The following is a 23,322-nucleotide window of genomic DNA, read 5'->3' on the forward strand; positions in this document are numbered from 1 at the left end:
TACCTCAGGTTCATTTATAAGAGTTAGCACATGCTTCTGTTCAGGATTCTGTTTGCTATTTGCCAAAACTGGTGGGAACCAAGCCGCTGCTCAGCTACTTTGGACTTGACGGACTGAGCATACAACTTTCTTGCGTTCTTTATTACTTTTTTTTACAGTGGTTGCTGGCATTCTGAAAGCGGCTTTAGTCTCCGTACATCTATTACGTTGGAAGCAATGGAAAAAGTGATTTCTATGCGCAATGGCAGCAGCACATTCTGGAGAGAACCACAGCTGGCTGTTAGGTTTTTGCTGAAATACCTCTGCAATTCCATTGGATTATTTTGTTAGCCATAGTTTAGTTTTATGTTTTTGATTTCCTTTTATTTTATTAAGAATAACAGTGGTTGTTTTCTATTTGATTAGTTTAGAAGCATATATATGTTGACACACCGGTTCTCAGTAGATCACCGATGGGTACCATTTGAAAATACTAGATTCTGTATGCATTGTACTGGTAAAAATTTTCAGGTTAGTATCTAGGGTCGCATTTAAAACCACTAGGAGAGATGCATCCTCAGTCTTTGTTAATTACATGCATCTAGAAAAAGGAAAACTTTGTCAAACTTGAGGTCTAGTCTGTGACAATCAATTACACTGACTGAGATTAGAAGTGGTTCCCCCCCAAAAAAATGTGGATGGTTCTATACAAAGTCTGGTGACAATTTTAAATATCTCAAATAATGCAAACAAAGTAAATCCTAGCAGCTTAAAATAGGATTTATCTCCCTTACATTACTTTAGTATTGAACATTTTTTTTTTTTTTTACATCTCTTCTTTATATTAATATTTTGTGACTACTTCCTGTGTTTGTGTATATGTGTGTGTTTTTTGCATGTATATTTTTCAAAATTTTACTTCTAATCTTTATGGTGATAATTATTGAATAAAACACTAAAAATTAATTATTTTTTTCCTACAAAAGTTTTAACATGCATAATCAAAAATAAACTTGTCATATTTAAATTTAACCAGACTTGCTTCGATGATGATATGCTTCCAACATATATATATATATATATATATAAGAATGATCCAAAATGCATGTTATGATAAAATCCTTGTATACTTTTGTAATTTGAAGTATTTTTCTCGGCTAAAAATGATCAATTTCTTCATATGTGAGAAATGAAAAAAAAAAATAACGTTATAGAAAACAGATAAACATGTAAATTACAGGCATATTTTTTAATATTTCAAACGGTCTTCATCTTTTATAAAAAAAAAAGTTAAAACAACTTATTCTTCATCCAAATTTTTAAAAGACGACCCAGAAAAGGTTACATTCTCCTTACTTTGGCACTATACAAATGATCAGCATCCGTCGGCTCTGATGTAGGCATATTGGACTCTGCCACATTCAAAGTGATGGGTTCCGTGTCTTTGGGCATGACATGAAAGGTACAGTCAGTACCCAACTGGAATGGACGATAAAGTGGGAAAGCAGATGTCCAGGTGAAGTTGGCCTGGAAGAAGTCGCTCGGAATATACAGATTGCTGTAACGAGACTTCAAAATAATGACATTCGCTTCGTTTCTGAAAAAAAAAAAAAAAAAAAAAAATGCAATCATCATATTGAGTTTAAAGTTTGTTTTACATGCTGACATGCATTTAACTGCATTAAGAAATTGACTTCCAAACTCACCCGTCTCTATCCAGATCTTTATCACTTTTTATCGCGAACGCATTTTTACTATTTTCTCATGTTTTCTTAGGCTTTCCCTGTTATCTTAACTGTTATACACTTGCTAACAAAAAACTTTGCATCCATCCTTTCAATATAAGCAAACTAACCAAGTCTCCTGTTTTGCAATCATCCTTATCAGATCAGCCTCTCTTTAAGACTTACATCATACATACATCAAATGATGTGGTGATTGGCTTTCAAGGAGTTTCTTTCGGTTGGATTTTCATCCTACAAACATTATTGGAGTTCTTAACAGAAAGTCAGCAACTTAATAATTCAACAACTGCTAATGTAGCATCCTTATATAGGTTTCTACGTGGAATTTTCTTGATCCGAAAATGTTCTAAAGAACATATTTTAATATTCTATTCATTTTTATAAGGAAAATGCTAGTGTTGGTGTCAAATGTTTTTGACTCCTAATGGGGGTATGACACCAATGATTTTGACGATCGTTTTTATAACCACCGGTTGTGGTAATCAACTAATGAAAATCTTTAAAAGTTAATATAAAAATTGTCAAATTTTGGATTCAATCAGTTCGCCGTTGGCTATGTCATGAACCGCATTTGATTCTTCGCTGCCATCTTTGTTACTGGCAATTACTTTACACTCAGTATCGGGACTGCACTGATTCTTGACCGCCATCTTTGTTCAACCTAATGTTTCAACACTTAACAGTTGGAATGATTAATCCGAATCAAGAATTGGAAAAATCAGAATATTTGAGGGTATTGGAATTGGAAAAAAATAGTGAAAATTTTCTTATGCCAAAACGATTCTTTTATCATTTTTATTTGATTTTGTTTAAAGTAAAATTTCCCATTGCTGATAGTAATAATAAAATGATAAGCATTTATTGATTTTAAATTAATAAAATTAAAATCTATATATCACCCCATTTTTACGTTTATGAAAATATCTGCACATAAACATGTTTGTATAGTAATTAGAGAAAATAACTTATAGTAAAATATTTTGAAATTTATAAGTATCGGAATCGAGAATTTAGTACAGAATCGAGAAAATATTGGAATTGTCTCATCACCAGAAGATGCCCTCTCATAATACATAATGGAACGATAAAAATTATCACCCTAGAAAAGATCACATGATTCCATTTCCATTTGATGAAAACTGGTTTACTTTTTTATTGCAGATCATCTACTAGTTAGCCAGTTATGTACAAATCCCAAGAGCGATAGGAATTTCTATCATGTCTGAAAGTGACACAATGTTCAACGAACGAGATCAGAGATGCACCGCAGTTCAACTCATGCTTTCTACCGATCCAAGTTATGACAACAGGACCATTGCCAGCACTTTGAAAATGCATCGCTGGATTGCCACGAATAACAGAGACATGCCCATGGTGATGAAAATAAAGTTTCCAGCCACGGTTATGGTCTTTGGAGTGGTTTCAAGTGGCCACATCATGCCACCTTGCATCTTTGAAGTCTGCTTGAAAGCCAATATCAAAGCGTACCTGGATGTGCTGAAGAGTGTAGTGATCCCCTGGTGCAATCAGGAGACCGCTGGCAGACCATGGGTGTGGCAGCAGGACTCGGCGCCGGCCCACAAGTTCAAAGAGACCCAGGCTTGGCTTTAGCAGGAGTGCTACGACTTTGTACCTTTCTCTCACTGTCCCCCCCTTCCTCCCTCGACCTGAACCTGCTAGATTACTTTATTTGATCATACGTCGAGAACATCACCAACATGACCTCGCACAACACCAAAGCCAGCCTGATCACCACCATCCACCAAGTATTCACCGAGCTCTTGCAGGCGCTTGTGCAAAAGGCATGCTCCCAGTTCCAGATGCGTCTTGAGGCAGTGATTGCAGCTGAAGGCAGCAATATTGAATAGATGTCAGCTCTATTGCATAATCAAGTTACCTGAATTGATTTTCTCAATATAAGTTTTAAAATAAAGCTCGAGTGTCGTTTTATTTAGGATGACAACTTTATCATTCCACCCTGTACCATCAAACAACATAAGAAATCTTCGATAGCCTCAACAGCTTCACCATCAAAATATACTTTTCTCAACATTTGAGTCCTCATCCATCTCCATTGTCTTATGGTTACACACAAAGTTCTCTCAACCTTTCAACTTTAAACTCCTTATGTACACAATGCTTATACGCACCACAAAAAAAATTCCTTTTTCATAAACTGAGCAGGTGAAATTTCCTCTTTCTTTACAACAACCAATGATGATCATCAGTTTCATCGTAACACTGTCACAACTTTCACTTTCACGCAATATCATAAACATTAAAAAAAACATTACATGCAATACAAAAAGTGTTATGCAGTATCTTGTAATGATACTTTTTAAGAAGCAAAGACACCCAGAGAAGAAAAAAGAATAAACTGCTTTATTTATGACTATCATGGATACCAGGTGTTGCCCAGGTAGACATGAAATTCGGTTTGGACACAGCTGCTATACTAAGGATATTGAGCAACCCCAACAAAAGAATGGAATCGCCCATAAAAAAGGTGACAACTTCCCAACTTCCTCACCAGATACTTTGGCAGCCTGTGCGTTGGACCCCCCCCCCCCAACTCCTTAAAAAAAAAGAATCAAAATGTAGTTTGGTTTGGATACAGCTGCTATACTGTTGAGCACTTCCATTGATTTTCAAAAATAAAAGAATGGAATCGCCCCCAAAAAGAAGTAGGTGACGACTTCCCCGTCAGATATTTCGGCAGAAGGGATATGAACATACGAGGGATGTTTTCAAAGAACAAGTGTATTTTTTTTTTTTTTTTTTTTTAACAGTTTGAGTTTTTTTCCAAAGAAAAGTTTTTATTTTTTTTGTATGCAACCGATGACATTTTTTTAAAAAATGCATTTTCTGCAAAAATGTTTTTGAAAATAAATGTTATTTTATATGTATATTTTATATTTATTGTGGTAAGGGTTACACTTGTTTTGGAGAAAGAGGAACTTATAGTTTCTTGCTATTTCCTTAGGGATAGTAGTTTTTGCCGGTTGAAGGAAATCATTTCATTTTCCTTCCTTGTCACAAGAACCTGTTGAAGTGCAATGAAACTATTCCCTTTCCTAATTTTTTTCTTTCAATTTGGTGTCGGTTGCTTACTCCTGTCTCTTTTTGCATTGTCGAGTGAGACTCATGGAAAAATGGGATTTAAACTGTAGAAGTACTAAAGAAAGGGAAAAAAGGATATAAAAGGAAAAGGAAATAAAAGAAAAGCGGAAGAAAAACAGAAAAAAGAAAAGGAAGAAGAAAAGAAAAAAGCAAAAACAAAAAAAAAAAAAAAAAAAGAAAAAGCAAAACTTACGTTTCAAGAGACAACTTTGGTATTTGGACAACATATCTCGGCACGACCCGTGGATTTCCTCGCCGTCTCTTTGGACTCCGTGCTCTCTGAACAGGGGAATGTGAGCGATGATTACTTGGGGATCTAGGACGCTTGTTGGACAACTTGTCTCTCCTTTGTTCTCGCCTCTCTCGTTCTCTCATTTCCCTCTCTTTATCTCTCTGCTCTCTTTCTCGATCACGGTCAAACCTCATTCCCATCGTATTACGACGTGATGGCATTGGCATTCGGACAGGTGCACCTTGCTGGATCAAAGCTGAACAAATAACATCAGAAAATCAGTTGTGAATACAACAACACTAATACATAAAATAAAATGGTCAATTCGTTATCAACACGCTCCCATATACAAACTAGATACTTTATCATGATAGCTAAAAAATACAAAGTTATTTGAAATAAAAAGAATCCATAGTTTCAAAAGTAACAGTGATACCTATCATAATTGGAGGACTAGGAACAGAAAAGAAAATTAGATCTTCCAGATTGCATGGAATAGCTTTTATACTACAGAAGATGCCGTATCTCTAAGCTGCAAGTGATAGGTACTTGAGACATGAATTACAAGACCCAGTAACGCATAAAAAAAAACTTCTGGAAAGAATCTCGGAATAATGATAAAAGCAACTTACGTGGTGGTTGTGGTTGAGCAGGTCCTGGTTGTCGTATTTGTGCCATCAAAGGTGGCGGTTGCTGGTTTATTACAGGAGGTTGCACGGGTGGTGGTGCTGCCACAGGGGCTGGAATGGATGGAGTGATATTGGGTGTGACAGGTGGGGCAATACTTGGAGCCATCACAGGTGTGTGAGCCATGGTAGGTGTTACAACTGTCCCGGCAACAGCCATAGGGTTGGAGCCAACAATTGTTGGGTTGCTCATCACCAGAGTCTGACTGTTGGCCACCTGATTCACCTGGTTCACCTGGTTCATTTGATTCATTTGGTTACAAGCAACATTCTGAAGAATAACAAATAAATATTTCATTAAACTGATACAAGCCTACACTTTACACTTTTTTAGCTTGGAAAGGAAAAAAAAAAAGAAGATATTCAAGGTTGTTTGAGATAAGTTTGGCTGCTATGATGAGTATTAAATTTTTGGCCTCGGAAAATTTAGGTCATGTAATATTATACAACCTGCCCACCTATGGAACACTGTTCCACTGGCCTGCTTCCTGGCCGATTACAATATGGCAGCTTTCAAATCTAATCTAAACAAGTTCTTGTTGAGCTGTCACCTTAAATAATGCAAATTCTACTCAATATACCCCAGTAACGATTACTAAACTATCACCTCACATTCATTAACCCTTATCCTCTAGTGGCTTTTTGGCGTAGATAAGTGGTGGCCTGGAAAAACAAAGTTTTTGTTTCTAAATTAAAAAAAAAAAAAAAAAAAAAATCTGATCTTTCAGTTGTGATGAGGAGGAGGGCAAAAGGCTGCACAGATTTTATCATTTGATGTTACACCGGTGTAATGTAAAATATTCCCCTGTAAAAGTTTTTTTTTTCTATAAGAGAAGAAAGCTTATTTTTAAGATCGTCAAACCCAAATATCTGCTGACATGACATTGCAAACAAACACAGATGGAATTTGATGAAGGACATCATTATTATTTTTTTGATTTTATTTGTGAAATAGTCTACCACGAAAATTATTCCTCATAAAATATAATATTCAATAGAAAATTAATTCTATAATAATTCATATGCAATCTGCATAAATTACAATATCATGCTTAAGCATATTATATGACCAGGCAACACTGGGCATTCAGCTAGTATATAATTCCAAAATAGCGGCCAAGGTAAGCACACAATATGCAATTTCATTTTTTCCAACATTAGGTTGTCAGGCATAATTCTTTCTGAGAAAAAACGTTTTTTTTTTCTGAAGAGTATATGCATGAAAAGAATAGTGCCATAATAATTTGATTATTTCTGCATAACAAAACAGATCTGTAAAAAAATGGGGTGAAATTTTGAAATGCTGAAAGAATTTGGTAAGAAAAAATAAATATTTAAAACTTGTAGTTATACTTTTATTATATCTATTTGTACTCTTACAGAATTTCACCAGGATCCTCAGGATTTTCCGTCAATTATGACTTGGGCTTGACCGGCAATCACTGGATTAAGCTGAATGTTGTTCAAATGTTGAAATGCTAAATAGACATTTTTTATTTTTTGAATAAAAATATAATTATTATTTGGGTGGTGGTGGGAGGTATTTTTTTCTGTATTTTTTTTTAACATTCGTTGACAATAAATAATTTGTAAATTTTCTTTTTTGTACTTTCACCTAACAATTTACTTTACATAAAAATCATTCATCTATGCTCATAAAAATCAACTTCTGTTTACAAAAAACAAAAACGTTTACAAACAATTTTCTTTAAAAAAAAAAGTAAAAAAATGTAAGTTTTCTTGAAAAAAACAAAAAACAGTACTTTCACCTAACAATTTACAGTTAAAAAAAGCATTCATCTTTCCTTAAGAAAAAACAAAAAACTTGATAAAAAATTTTTTAAAAAAGTAAATACAAAATGCAACTGTTTTTGAAAAAAGTAAGAGGTATTTTTTAATTTACCGACCCCCTGGGCATTCACCTCTAATTTGTTGACTTTTATAGGTTTTCGAGTATGCTAAGAACGAATATTGCATTTATTTTTTGTGCAAACGCGCAGTTATTCATATTTGAAGACATTCAGTATCCAATGTAATCACTATTGTTTTTGCTGGCAGCCATCTTGTTTCCCATTTTGGAAAAAATGCCCAAAAGAGCCAAACGGTGCCAAAAGAGCCAAAATATGGCCCCCCAAAACATTTTTCAGCTTCAATGCCGAAATGAACCCCCCCACCCCACCTCACCCTTCCGGATATTTTTCTGCTTCCCGATATAAAAACGGACAATCTTTTTTTTTTCACTTTCTTAAATATATTAATTTTTTTTTCACTTTCTTTCTTAATTATATTAATTTTTTTTCACTTTCTTATTAAAATGCGCGCACGCGGGTAGTCACTTGACATTTCACAAGATGCATGAATGCATGGCAGACATTTTAAATGACAAGAAATATTTTTCATAAAATAAAGTTTCCACTTCATTTAAGAGTAAAACTATTCCTGTCAGTAAGTTTTCACAAAAGCATATTTTATGTTTTTCGTTTATTTTGGGAGGAGGTGGGTATTCAAATATAGAACTTGTGTACTTTAACAGGTGCTTCTGCAGTTAAATTAATGCTTTTTCCATGGAGGGGTATGGGGCGGGTGTGTTGTGTAAACAGCTTGTGAAAGCTTAATTTTTTTTTTTTTTTTTTTTTTAAGATCAATTAAAAGGGGTTAATACCATGCAAACCATAAATTTGCAATGGATTTGATTATTTGTCGTCTGCAACATCGCATATCCCTAAAAAACAAATTAGTGGTTGGTGTTCTGTTGTAGCGAAAGATAATCTTTCCCTTTAATTTATTTTAATAAACATTACTCTAAGTACTGTTTTTTAATTGTGGTGTTTTCTTCACGTTCTTTCCTTCCGCTCAAGATTTCTTGGAATTTACCACATCCCCCTTCAATAAACCTTAGTTTCTTTTGCGCCAACGCCGGTGGTGGGGAAAGGGGGATTCCAGTTACATGTGGCATATTTAGCTTCTTTTGGTGTTTTTTCGTTATTGGAAAACAAGATAGTCGCTATTAAAAATGATAAGGATTACGTTGGATACTGAATGTCTTCAAATATGGATAACTGCGTGTTTGCGCAAAAAATAAATGCGATATTCGTTCTCAGCGTATCCGAAAACCTATGAAAGTCGACAAATTAGAGGTGAATGCCGAGGGGTCGGTAAACTAAAAATTTACCAAAATAAAATTATATATTAAGTAAATTTATAGCAGGTTTTTGTTATTTATTGTATTTCTATTCTTTCCTGATTTGTTTTGGAAATTCTTGTGTCTGTTACTTTGCTCGGCTTAATTCGGTGATTGCCAGTCGAGCTCGAACCATAATTGACAGAAAATCCTGAGGATCCAGGTCAAATTCTGCAAGAGTATTATATTTATTGAATGAACACATCAGTAATGAGGTCTATCATGTCCACACATGATAGAGACAAGTTTCAGCCTAATCTGCCTTGAAATTTATATCCGACAATTGATTAATCAGTTTTATATTTGCAGTGAGTAGGAGATTAAACGAAAAAGATACATGAAAAAATTAAAAAAAAATTAACAAAAATTAAAAAAATTAAAAAATGAAAAAAAAATTAAAATATGAAAATGAAATGAAAAGGAAAAAAAGAATTAAAAAAAAATGTTTTTTTAAAACTAAGAATAGCATAAAAGCTAAATGATTAACTTGGTGACAAAAAGAAACTGACCTGGTTTGGTAAAACTTGAATCCTTGTGGCATTCCACTTAAAAGGCATATTTGCATTATACGAGGCCTCCACCAGAACTCTATCAGTCAATTTTGGTAAAGGTCCTTTACAGCAACTAGAAATTGATATAAGTATATAAACTAGGATTAGAAAAAGACAATGAAAAGCACTTGAAGCTAAAATTGGAATAAGAACAAAATAGAATTAAAAATTCATTTAATATTCAAAGGCCAAAAAAAAAAAAAAAAAAAATTAGATGGGCACATCTATTACTAAGATACTAAATGTGAGTGATAGAATCAATGTTTGTTTCCCTATAATTTAATAACAAAATCCATACTAAAAAAAATATACTTTAGTTATAGGATTGAGTTAGGTTTGAGATTTTTTTTTTTTTTTAATTATTCAAATTATTGGTCTCCCGAAAAAAGGAGGGTGGACCTGTAAATTCATCCTTGTCCATTCATCTGTCCGCACTTTTCCGCAATAACTACGCCTTGGAATTTTTAAGAAAATTTTGCACAAACATTAAACATGATAGGAGTAAAAAAGTAACAGAATGGATTTTCTGGGAAATTAAATTCAACAGCAAACATCTCACAAAGGGTGAAAACTCAATTCAATTATTTCTTTTAGTTTAGTCTTCAAGTAAAAATATAAAATCTATAAAAATCATGAACATTTGATTTTCTTAAAAGAAAAGGAAAAAAAACCCTACTTTATGAATTTTTGTGATTTTTTTTAATATAACATCTTCATGCCATGAAAAGTAGATACACCATAAAAGATTTTTTTTTGTTTTCCTAAATAAGTACAAAGCTAAATGAGCACCTATTTCCCATATTTTCAAGGTAACGAGGCATTTTCAAAAAAAAAAAAAAAAAAAAAAAACCCCTCAAAATTCAAGGCCTTTTCAAGCCTATGTGAATGCTGATAAAATAGATGCAAAGGATCTTGATACAGTTGTGGACACCTTAATCGAACACATTGAATAGAGATGACAAACAAAGCAAAGCAGGTTCTCTACCCAATCAGGAAATCCTTTCTCAACCGAACAGTAGACATTTTTTATCCTTTCTATTAGGGATGCGACAATTCCAATATTTTTTCCGATTCCGATACAATTACCGATTCGGTATTAAATTCCAGATTCCGATCCGATTCTTTATAAATCTCTAAATAAAGAAGTATAAAGTTGTTATTTTTCACGATTACCGGAAAAAACGTATGTTAAATGTGCCAATCTGTTCTCAAACGTAAGGATATACTTATGAGGGATAATCCATCGATTTTAGTTTTACTAATAGCTTAAAATTAATATATACATTCATTGTTTTTGTAATACTACTAGCGGGGAGAATATTTTCTTTTATAGAAAATCAAATAAAAAGGCTAATTAAAAGAATCGTTTTTGGCATCGGAAAATAGGCACAAATTTTTCCGATACCACAAAAAGTTCCGATTTTTTCGATTCCCGATTCTGCTTAATCGTCGCAACACTAGTTTATTCATAATCATGATAAGATCCATTGTTGAGTATATCATCCAAGCAACACTAGTTTATACATAATCATGATAAGATCCATTGTTGAGTATATCATCCAAGCAGCAAATTGTCATGTTCAAAAAGATATTGCACACTTGGAACATATTTGACAGTTGGCAACCAGGATAATCATGGAAACTGTCCACACATTAAAAACTAAATCTCATCTTACTTGAGCAGCAGAAGATGCGAGGAAACTTTATTTTGCCATACAACATCAGTGGGAATTAAAATCTATCAGGGGATTTTACACCTCAGCACCAAATCAGTCGGCACATACTCCCATAAAACATGGCCATTATTGCTTTCATCTCAATAAAAGAAAAGCAACATTCTCAGTTCATGTTTCTGGTCCATGGAACAGCTTGGCAGAGAAAGTTGTGACAATGATCAACAAGTTTATCCAAAAGTGGCCTTGGATTATATGACATAATCCATGTTGACACATTGGTTCCTGTTAGATCACCGAAGTTAAGCAACATGGAGCCTGGTCAATACTAAAATGGGTAACCATTTGGGAATTGCAGATGCTGTATGTGTTCTCCGCTTATCTCGGCATTGTTTCCAGTTGTCTAACACTCCTTGCTACTAGACTCAAGCATTCAGGAGAGGTGCAGTTTAGGATTGCGCAACCCTTGCCTCACAATTACCTGTGCAGCTATCTTTACAGAGGTATCCATTGTCTCTTGAGAGTGAACAGAGGCATTGCACTTTACTGTGGATAAACTTTCAGACTATGAATGCAGATATAAAAATCTTCTGTCTCTTCACAAGGCTGCACTTTGTTAGTTTTTTGCCAAATAGATTTTGTTTTTTTAATTAAAAGATACTTACTTCATCTGAAAGAAGACATCTTCATCAACAAAACCAAAATTGTCCATAATCTTCGTTACGGTTCCTGTGAAGAAGCGTTGCTTAAGAGACTGCTGAGCAGGTGATACTCGGTTGCTCGCAACAGGTGGAGGGTATGAAACGCTAGCCACTTGGGTAGTGGAAGCCAAACTAGTCGAGATAGCAAGCCCAGGTTGTGACAATACCTGACCAGGCTGAAGTGGAGGTGGCTCAAAATAGAAAAAAAAAGAAAGATTACACATCAATATATACAAAGAAAAAAAAATCAATTGTTTGTATTCTTGAAAAATTATGCCTTCATACTTAAAAATTTATATTTTAAAACCTTTTCTTATGATTTGGATTTTTCAGACTAATGTTCTCATCCTGGGTATTATTTGCACATTCGGTCGGTGTAGCCTCTGACCTTCTTTAGGTATATAAGTTGCCTCAAGATGAGAATATTAGTCTGATTAATCCAAATATGAACAATTATTCCTCATCTCAAAAATTCAGAACTTATTTAAAAAAAAAAAAATACCCACAACTTAAATGCTAATTAATATAGAACTGGAATTATACAAAACAGAGCAAATATATTATACATTTTTAGAGTAAATAATGGTTTTAAAATTTTAAAATTCATATATTACAACCAAATGTAGTCACATTCCCTTTCATATGTAACACACCTGATAATCGTAGATTTAGCAGCGTTAAACGACTATCCTTAATGACCCCTTTCAAGCATTTCATACCAAGTCCAACTGATTAGAATTACAATTTGGAAATCATTTAGATAATTTTGTCCAAACCCATGAAGTTAAATGTGTCTAAAGTAACGCCCCTGCTAGTCTGTAGTGACTCTGAATGGTCGTCTTGTTTCTGATATGGATGACAAATTATTTTTTAAAGATTTATTTTTTTAATTTTTTTTTTATTTTAAATTTCATAGAAAACTTTAAAGCGTTATTTAAAAAAAAAAAAAATGGAAATAAAGATTTCTTATTTGAACTACTTTTCTCATCTCGGATGTTATTCTCACAACGTTTCGGCCAATGTAACCTCCAACCTTCTTCAGATGAGAGTTGTCGAATTCACAAACTCGCATTCTGTTAAACATGGTGCAACGGATAAAAGTGCTAAGTTATAATCAGTTCAAAGTGATAGTATTACTCATACTGAAGATTAATTCTTCAACTTCAGAAGACTAGGAATACAATTGTACCCAGGTACCCAGTCATGGCTGATAAAATGAGAACAAGCTACCTCTATTGATTAAAAAAAGGATTTTGTTTGAAATTGAAGGTTGGCGGTTACATCAACTGAAACGTTATAATATCCAAGATAAGAAGAGTAGTTTGAAAAATACAAATAAAAAATCATCCATCCTCAGCTCAAATATTCCAAAACAATTATTGGCACAAATGCACTTTAGCTAACTGGAAATACATTTTTTTGTCTTCATTTTCAGAAGAGTTCTGTTGGGGAAAGGAGGAGACAATCCAAAAGTTATTCATTTTTCAAACCATAATTTTAATGTAATTCCAAACAAAATTTAGTAAAGACGTAATACAACAGAAACAAATTAGTAACGGAAACATTTATATAAATTAATTTGAATTAAAAAACCATTTACTACACGTGCAATATTTAAAATTTTTAAAATTTAATAAAATGTAACATTGTATATTTCAAAACAATTTTAATATATTTTTTTAGATGCACAAAATATAAAATTGAGTTTAAAATATTTTTTATATAACTTTAAGATGTAAAATTAGAATATTTTTAATGTTTTTTCAATAACTTTATTTTAAAAAATTAAATTATGATTTTTTTTTTTTAAAAGATAAAATTCTTGAACATTTAAATGTTAAAAGTCTAAAAATAATTAAATTTTGTATTATGAAAATAAAACAATACAAAAAAATGCTTCTGGTTAGCTAAAATGCACTAGCGTCAAATTATTACATACAAAAACACGACAAACATGATTTACTCAAGCCAAAAACCGTTTATAAAAGTTGATGGCAATCATTTAAGAAAAATTTATTTTACTGCTAACGATATTGAAAACTACATGGACCATTAAAGAAAAAAAAATCCAAATTATACAAAAAAATGGAGCCTTTTGAAATTTTTAAAAATCTTTGGCACTAAAACAATTTTGTAATAATCATCATAAATATTTAATTATAATTACATAGAAATATATGTGTTTAATTATATATATTTAATTACATATCATTCTTGAAGAATTGCATCGGATTAAATTCAAGAAAATTCTTTATTAAAAGCTTTTGAAAGAACCAAAATTAAAATTTACCTCAGTGACAGTGCCATTTATCATCGAGTGGTTGGGCGTGTGTGGAAAAATTTCCGAGAAATTGAACGTAAGTTTTCGATGCTAAGGAGTCAAGAAAATGTAATGCAAGTATTAAACTTAATTATATTAAAAACGAAAACCATGTTCAATGTATGTTAATTAATAAATACTAAAACATGTTCAATGTATGTTAATTAATAAATACTAAAACATGTTCAATGTTAATAAATACTAAAACATGTTCAACGTTAATTAATAAATACTAAAACCATGTATACCATTATTAATAAATACTAAAACAGAAGGATTGGTTCTTGTATCGAACGTGCACGAAATTAATAAAGTTTTCAAAGGACAAGTATAACTCCTACTCTTTCTTCAAATTAGAAAATTACTGTTTCTGTTTTTGTATTATAAACTAAAACAAAAATAGTTACTATTCAATTTTTATCAGTGGGGATTCAGTTTGTTTTTGTTTATATCTAAACATAAAATTATCGCACAGACATTGATATTTCTGGAGGTTTTCATTATCCAACATTTTCATTTCACTTTTTTTTTTTTTTTTAAATCTTCAAATAACAATATTAATTTAATACCAAATTCTCAGTTTCAAACTGAAGTTTCAGTTCACTACATAAGTTTAACAATAAAAGAAAAGTGTTTCAGCAGATGTTTGATATTGGTGATATTATGGATACCTCATCTGCCAGACAAAAAGAAAATAGGCAAATGATGAAGCACTGCAAGACCTTTTCGGCAAGTCCTGCAGCTGCACTGGCTCTAACCATATTGGTTTGCCTTTCCGGTGGACTTTGTCTGCAACACTGAAAGGGGGACCCTAATAATTGGGTAAACCTAGGTCTCCTTATCACCTGTCCAGATCTGCAGCCTGCATCTGGGTAGGCAACTTCAACTTCGACTTCATAGCCACAGCAGACATGGCTGTGTACCAGACCTGCTGCAGAACACCATTGTCTCATCAGACAGAAGGTTGCCATCATATGTTCGGTGCCATAGTTTGTACAGCATGCCATCTCTTATATCAACTACCAATGCATCTGGATGTCCTGGACAACTAAGAGCATAGCAGACAGAGGAAAAACTGACATTATTCTATACAAAGTGATAACACTTGGATTGAACTGCGTGGAAAGCACATGTGAAATGTTTCATGAGGTTTGGAAAGCACGTGCGAAACGTTTCATGTGGTTTGGAAAGCACGTGCGAAACGTTTCATGTGGTTTGGAAAGCAAATGTGAAACGTTTCATGATGTTTGGAAAGCACGTGCGAAACGTTTCATGTGGTTTGGAAAGTACGTGCAAAACGTTTCATGTGGTTTGGAAAGTACGTGCAAAACGTTTCATGTGGTTTGGAAAGCAAATGTAATACGTTTCATGATGTTTGGAAAGCAAATGTAATACGTTTCATGATGTTTGGAAAGCAAATGTAATACGTTTCATGATGTTTGGAAAGCAAATGTGAAACGTTTCATGATGTTTGGAAAGCACGTGCGAAACGTTTCATGATGTTTGGAAAGCACGTGTGAAACGTTTCATGATGTTTGGAAAGCAAATGTGAAACGTTTCATGATGTTTGGAAAGCAAATGTGAAACATTTCATGATGTTTGGAAAGCAAATGTAATACGTTTCATGATGTTTGGAAAGCAAATGTGAAACGTTTCATGATGTTTGGAAAGCAAATGTGAAACATTTCATGATGTTTGGAAAGCAAATGTAATACGTTTCATGATGTTTGGAAAGCAAATGTGAAACATTTCATGATGTTTGGAAAGCAAATGTGAAACGTTTCATGATGTTTGGAAAGCACGTGCGAAACGTTTCATGATGTTTGGAAAGCACGTGCGAAACGTTTCATGTGGTTTGGAAAGCACGTGTGAAACGTTTCATGATGTTTGTAAAGCAAATGTGAAACGTTTCATGAGGTTTGTAAAGCAAATGTGAAACGTTTCATGATGTTTGGAAAGCACGTGCAAAACGTTTCATGTGGTTTGGAAAGCAAATGTGAAACGTTTCATGATGTTTGGAAAGCACGTGTGAAACGTTTCATGATGTTTGGAAAGCAAATGTGAAACATTTCATGATGTTTGGAAAGCAAATGTGAAACGTTTCATGATGTTTGGAAAGCAAATGTGAAACGTTTCATGAGGTTTGGGGGGGGGATATGTAACCTTTTATCCACAGTCAAGGTGGATTAAAAGTTAAATGCGATCTCCAACTAGTGCTGAGAAGAGTCATGAGAATCCACCAGCAAGGTCAGTTGACTTTGCCCGGGATCCATGATATTGCCACAGTTCAAAAATCAAATCAGGGAATCATTTTATGTTAACCTTACATAGTAAACTACACAAGAACCAAAGAATCTTTTTTATTATTATTAATAAATCTAGATGCAAACATTAAACATGATTTTAGTTAACAAAATGTCAAAAGAGATAGTGCAAAAAATTCAATAAAGAATTCCAAAACAAACTTAAAAAATCTGAATAAAAAATAGAATGCAATAAAAAATATTTAAAGTTAATTTTTCAGCTTTTTTTTTTATATTCTTTTATTAATTTATAACATAAAACAATGAAACGAGAAAATTTCTTTACAAAAAAAAGAAAAAAGCTTTTAATGAACATTTTATTTTAAAATTTAATTCAAGAGTAAGAGAGAAGTCTTTATTTGTATTTTATTCAAACAATGATTCAAATTTAACAAAAACTTAACTTCATTTCATATTGCATAAATAGCAATAATCACCCCTAAACTAATTAACCAATCATTATGAATTTTGGACAACGGTTTTTAAAGGAGCATCATAATGTGGGCTGTATTTAGTTTTATGCAACAGGAATAAAAAGGGCATGAATTTTTGTGAAAATTCAGATAATCCTGATTTATGTGAAAATTTAATAGATAACAGTTTTGCATTATAAGGTTTAGTACATTTTGCATTATAAGGTTTAATCCATTTTGTATTATAAGGTTTAATCCATTTTGTATTATAAGATTTAATCCATTTTGTATTATAAGGTTTAGTAAATTTTATTATCCTTTCAAAATCAATTAAATTAACTCAACAAAAAAGTTGCATCAGTTTTAAGTTTGATTGATTAATTATTGTTGATAAACTGCTGAGCTTCTTTCAGTGATTGAATGTCTGACTGCATGTTTGCCAGGGCTATTTCTATATGTCTCCAGCATTCAGCTAGGAGAGTCTACATTAAATAGACTTTCTGATTAGACACATTACATCTATCCCACCCTTCATACTGCTTTTATCAAGACCAAATTTTGATTATATATATTTTATAAAACTCACACTATGCGTGTGTAAAAACTACTCACACCTGACAGTATACTTTCCCTACAAATCGAACCATGTGTATGTCTGTCTCCATATTTTCAAACTATCTCTTCCAAAACTATAAGTCACAGCGCAACACTAGGGGCCTCAAATGATTGTATTTTTTATGGACTGTTCTTTTATGGGTCTTAAGCCGGTTAAAATAGTTTTTAAGGGGTCAAAAGGGGTCGAAATTGCAAGAATTTGTGATACATTTTGTACATTCATCTTAGTTTATTTTTAATCAGTTCATATGCGTGTCACATTAATACAGTGGTAACGTCACCAGCTTTGAATGCTACAGTTTTGATTTCAGTTTCGATTCTAGCTGATGGCACCCAAATACTTTTTTTTTTTCTTTGTGAAATAACAACTATAATATAAACGAAATCTGGACAAATTAAATTATCATATTTAAGTGTATTTTACGACCAGGTAATATATATATTTCACTTGTTAAATGAGTATAATTATATATATATTATACTCATTTAACAAGTGCCAAAATTCCTTGCAAAAATGTACCATTTTGACCAAAACTTTCCAATTTCGGTTGCTATATTCAAAACATTTCAGTTAGAAGCATCTATTTAAACTTGGGAATCTTCTGTGAATTTTGGAATTTTTATGTTGAACTTCAGAATTTGTATGGAATTTTGAATTGAACAATTTTGTTTAATCCACAGGAATAGATCGTTCTCATCCCATCATCTACGGTCGGGTAGATGAGTTTATATATAAGAATAAAATTATCATATGTAATAAAGAGTGAACCATCAATCTCTACGAGAGATGGTCACTTAAAACTGAGAACTGATCTTTTAATCGTAAGCGTTGATTAACAATCCAATCAGTTCAGATATGATTATCTTGAGAATTGCCATCCATATTATGAAAATATTTTGTTGATTAAATTTTTTTTTTTATTCAGTTAATTATTTTATAACTTTTTCTGGAATAGGGGAAATTGTCCTTTCATGATGCATATAGAACATGGTTAAAAAACAAAAACTAAATTCTATATTAATTTATCATAGGTTACATAAAGAAAATCACGAAACAAATCCGAACTTATGTTATTGCTACACATAACTTACCAGTTGTATGATTTTGAAGTTAAAAGTAGATATATGACAAATGTAAAAGCTTATTAGTAATGATTGACATAGTTTGAGCCAAATGTCAGCGTTGACAACTTATGTGTGGATATCGGATTGATCTATTTATGAGAAAAGTATTTGAAGCAAGATCAGTCGCAGTTTAAAAAATAAAATATTTGTTTTGCTATTTGCCCACATCTCTAAAAGCAACTAATCCATCTGCCAGCGCTTCTAAAAATGGACGTTCAATCCGCCCACACTCCAAAAAGACATGCATTTTCTCAAACTCCACAGCTCTGATAAGCATATAATTTTCTTTTCGTGAAACGGTCATCAACAATCATATAAATGTATATCTTAGATTAAAACACACACACAATATATATATATATATATATATATATATATATATATATATATATATATATATATATATATATATATATATTTATTAATTGTCTGTATTTTTGAGATGAGGTGTTTTCATTTATTGAGATTGTCGGACTGACTTCCTTATCTTGGTTGTTTATATATATATATATATATATATATATATATAAAGGCTTCCTTAAGTCTTGACAGACTGTGGATACCCACGGTAAGGGTGCCTGCGCGTGAAATTTTTGTGGCAAGAGTTGCGCAATCTCCAACCACACCTTTCCTGAGTCAATATTGTTGAATACCAGTGGCGAGAGGAGGTTCAAGACGACTGGAAACAATGCAGAGATAAGTGGAAAGTACATACAGCGCCTAGAATTCCCAAATGGTCACCCATCTGGTATTAGCCAGGCTCAACGTTGCTTAACTTCGGTGATCTGACGGGAACCGGTGTGTTAACATGATTATATATAATACATAGAAAAAGAAGCAACAAAATAATTCTTGCTTCCACCTACAGATGTTTTCAGCCAAAGCGACAAAGGTTTCAACCAGAAGCCATATTGGACAGAAATCCAATATATGTAAAGGTCAATGGACACGTGAAATAAGAGCGGATTTTGAAAATAAAGCTATTCATAGAGTGAAAGTAGATTTCCATGAACAATGTGAACTTTTCAAATAACACCATTTCATATTCAATCCTCGAGAAAAACAACACTGATATCACAAGATTTTTTAAAGTTCAATTCAAAGGTTTTCAGCCGATGATATTTGCATTAACCAACATAAAACTAATTTTTTTTTTTTCGTTTGGATTCTTTTAGATAAGGCTAGTTAAAAGAATACCCCACAAAAAGGGGGGGGGGTCTCTGATGTTAATTAGGAAAAGATTTCTGGAAAATGGTTCAGTCTACAGGACTGGGTGTTCTATATGATCTACAAGTGAAAGAGGGATTAGCAGATTCTGCAATCATCTAACATTGCAGTTATTACCAAAATTGCTGTAAAGAAGGTGGGCTCCCTTAACCATGCTAGAAAACTACTCACACCTGACAGTATCCTCTTTCTCTACAACTCATGCATGGAGAATTGTTGCATCTACCACTAGTCTCTTCCTCTTAGACAGTCCCCACCCCAGTTACCAATCTGATAAGTTCCGTGCTGTTAACCAAACACTAAGAATCCCTCTCCTATAACCACAGTGTTGCGTCCCTGTGCCTGTTTTACAAGTATTTTGATGAAATGTGTTTGGATGAACTCATCGCACTCATGCCCCCTAAACGTGAATACCTCCAGCTAACCTGAGAGGTGGCAAAATCCTACCACTTGCAACGTAATAACCTTGTTTAAATATTATATATAAAAAAAACAAAAAAACGAACGTGATGCAAAATAAAGAATAAACAAACGATGTTAAAACTTCTAAAAAATTGGAAAAACAAATGCGATAGAAAAAAAAACGAAAAAATGTTATAAATAACCCCGTTTCAATATCAAAACTTTAAAAATCGAAACTATATATATATATATATGACATCTCGGCTCGAACGTGGAATCTTAAAATAATGATGCTGCTACTATACCGACTGGGCTATGACCGCGTGAGCGAAAGTAGGCGTTTTTTTCTTTTCTATTTAAACTAATTCAAGAAAGAACGTTTTTTGAGCATGCGTGTTTGGCTAAATTGTTATGAAGGAACAATTTTTGCTACCCCTTCCTGTAGAAAAGTGCCCAGTTGAGGGTAAAGGAATTAATGTTTTTAGCTAATTTTTCGATATTTGTCATCCGGCGGGTCAAGTTTCAAAATGATACTGATCTCATGAAAATCTGTCGCCTCTGTCGAAAGTTTTTGTGAGACATACAAACATACATACATTTAAACAGACAGGTGAGATTTATATATAGAAGAAGACTAGACCATTCATGATCCATTGAGTCAGTATTTGTTATATATATATTAGCAAATATATACTCCCTTTGGTCATGTTATTTTGCAAGTCTGGGAGGATGGTATCAAAGGAGGAGAATAGTATTAGGATGCAAAAACACTACTGTACTCCCGTCTCTAGCAAAAAGAGGAGTAATCCCTGATGGGATTATGACAACAGAACATTTAATAAATATATCTCCCTCACACTCGCTCACCAAAAAAGGTAATCTTGGGAAGATTGTTTCCCTCCCTGAAACAGGAGGTAATGCCTGTGAGAAATGTATCATGATGAAAATATACTACACTATCCATCAAATGAAGAGGTAAAAGCTGGAAAGATTCACCTCCTGAAAAGGAAGTGGTAATGCCTAGGAAGATGGTATCATGATGAACAGACATAAAGGAGGTGGTAATGCCTGGTAAAATTGTATCACCACAACAGAACAGATACTACACTACCATTCAAAAATAGAAGAGGTAATACCTAGTAAGATCCCTTTCTCCACAAATAAAGATAATGCCTGATGTATGGTATTATGGAAATCCAAAAATACCCCCCCCCCTCAAACCAAGCAAAAAAAAAAAAAAAAAAAAAAAAAAAAAGAATGGTTTCATAGATATTACATCTCCTCAAACACTTGCAAGGCTTAAGGAAAAAACAAACAGTAATTACTAAGAATTTTGTCTTGTGACACTATAACCCATGCTACACTACTCAACCCATGAAAAGATAATGCCGATGCCTCCGTTTAGTCTCAAGAGACAATGGATACCTCCTGTAAGGATAATTGCATGTGTAATTGTGATGCAAGGGTTGCGCAATCCGAACTACACCTCTCCTAAATTGGCACTGCTTGAGGCTAGTGGCAATGAGAACAATGCAGAGATAAGCGGGGAGCACATACAGCACCTACAATTCCTAAATGGTCACCCATTTTAGTACTGACCAGGCTCAACGTTGCTTAACTTTGGTGATCTAACGAGCACCAGTGTGTCAACGTGAATTATATATATATATATATATATATATATATATATATATGTGAAGATAAATAATAATAGATTAAATAGGGTTTACTTTTTAAAATTCATTAAAAAATGTTTAATTATAAAAACATTTTTTAGGGTTCCTTTAGCCCTTCGGCTAAAATTAAATTATTTAATAAAAGGTGGACTCTCTCTCTATCATGCGAGAGGATTACTTATGCCTGAGAGTATCTTGTACCTCACAAGGCCAACATCTGCACATGTATGTTGCCACATTAGGGCTGGTGCATTTACTAATCGCCTTTCTCTCCTAGACAGAGTTCAAAAAAGAATTGTCAACCTGATAGGTCCCGCTCTATCAACCAAACTTTAACCCTTGTCCTATTGATGAAATGTTACATCCCCTATTTTACAAGTATTTTAATGGAAAGTGCTCTAACAAACTTGTACCCCTTGCACTACCTTCCAGCAAAATCCCACCCCTACACAGTACAGATCCTTAGATGCCAGAAAGCCTTCTACTCTAATAGTTTCTTACCTAGGACTACTAGACTTTGGAATTCCCTCCCGGGTTTCTGCTTCCCTGACTGTATTGATATGCAGAGGGTCAAGTGTAATGTGAACAGACATCTTGCTGCTCAACTTCCTACATAGTGTTCCTGTAAATTATATCCCAAATAGTAGAGAAGGAGAAGTCCTTGCTTTTATATTTCTTCACCCTAAATTTAAATTCTATCAGACTTGTACATCTTTGGAAATAGTTACGTTAAATTTTAACATTTGTTTTTCTTATGAAATTTATTGAATAAAATGCTAAAAAATGATTAAAATTAGACAATTCTGCTTTTTTGGTTGATTAAAAAAAAAAGTTGACAGAGGGAATTATCTTTCACCAAATAGATATGACAAAGACGCATAGTGCAAAGTTCTAAATAATTTGATATAAAAAGAAATCAATAAAAAAATGGCTTAATGAACAGATTAATATTGTTCATAAAAAAAGGAAAGTTATTGGTGTCTAACCTGTGCCTGCATGCCAACAGCAGCCAATTGTTGTGGAGCATATTGTTGCTGTAGATTGGGCTGCGAGGTGGACGTGGTGATAGAGTAGACGGTAGCCTTAGGGACAGCAGCGGCATTTGATTGGTTGATTAAAGCATTAGTTACCATTGGTTGGCTCAAAGAGTTCAGAGAATTTGTTGCAGTCACTGCAATGAACTCTGAGAAAAAAGAAAACAAAAACATTCATTAAAATAATAAAAAAAATTTTTTGTTCAAACATTACAACAATATTGAAAACATGAAAATATAATACAAACAATTTATATACATACTAGTGAGACTCGCATCTCTGAGTTACTCGAGAAAACTGCTCCTAGTTATAGGTTTTATTTTTTTTTATTATTTGGA

At 33.1% G+C, this 23,322-nt stretch overlaps 1 protein-coding gene across 2 annotated transcripts in view; it reads right to left on the bottom strand.

Annotated features, from left to right (window-relative positions):
• LOC145252803 (cell division cycle and apoptosis regulator protein 1-like) overlaps positions 1-23,322 on the bottom strand; it is a 263,934-nt gene that overhangs the window by 50,890 nt on the left and 189,722 nt on the right. For both annotated transcript variants that reach the window (XM_080112760.1, XM_080112759.1), the window contains exons 3-9: positions 22,936-23,132; positions 14,159-14,239; positions 11,833-12,059; positions 9,453-9,567; positions 5,709-6,033; positions 5,038-5,332; positions 1,336-1,576 (exon numbers count right to left, since the gene is read on the bottom strand). In XM_080112760.1, coding sequence (XP_079968886.1) covers positions 1,336-1,576; positions 5,038-5,332; positions 5,709-6,033; positions 9,453-9,567; positions 11,833-12,059; positions 14,159-14,239; positions 22,936-23,132 — 1,481 coding nt within the window. The remainder of the gene's footprint in view (positions 1-1,335; positions 1,577-5,037; positions 5,333-5,708; positions 6,034-9,452; positions 9,568-11,832; positions 12,060-14,158; positions 14,240-22,935; positions 23,133-23,322) is intronic.

This window comes from Euprymna scolopes, chromosome 29 (assembly GCF_053919585.1).
Source record: "Euprymna scolopes isolate OS-2025 chromosome 29, ASM5391958v1, whole genome shotgun sequence".
Taxonomy (NCBI): Eukaryota; Metazoa; Mollusca; class Cephalopoda; order Sepiida; family Sepiolidae; genus Euprymna; species Euprymna scolopes.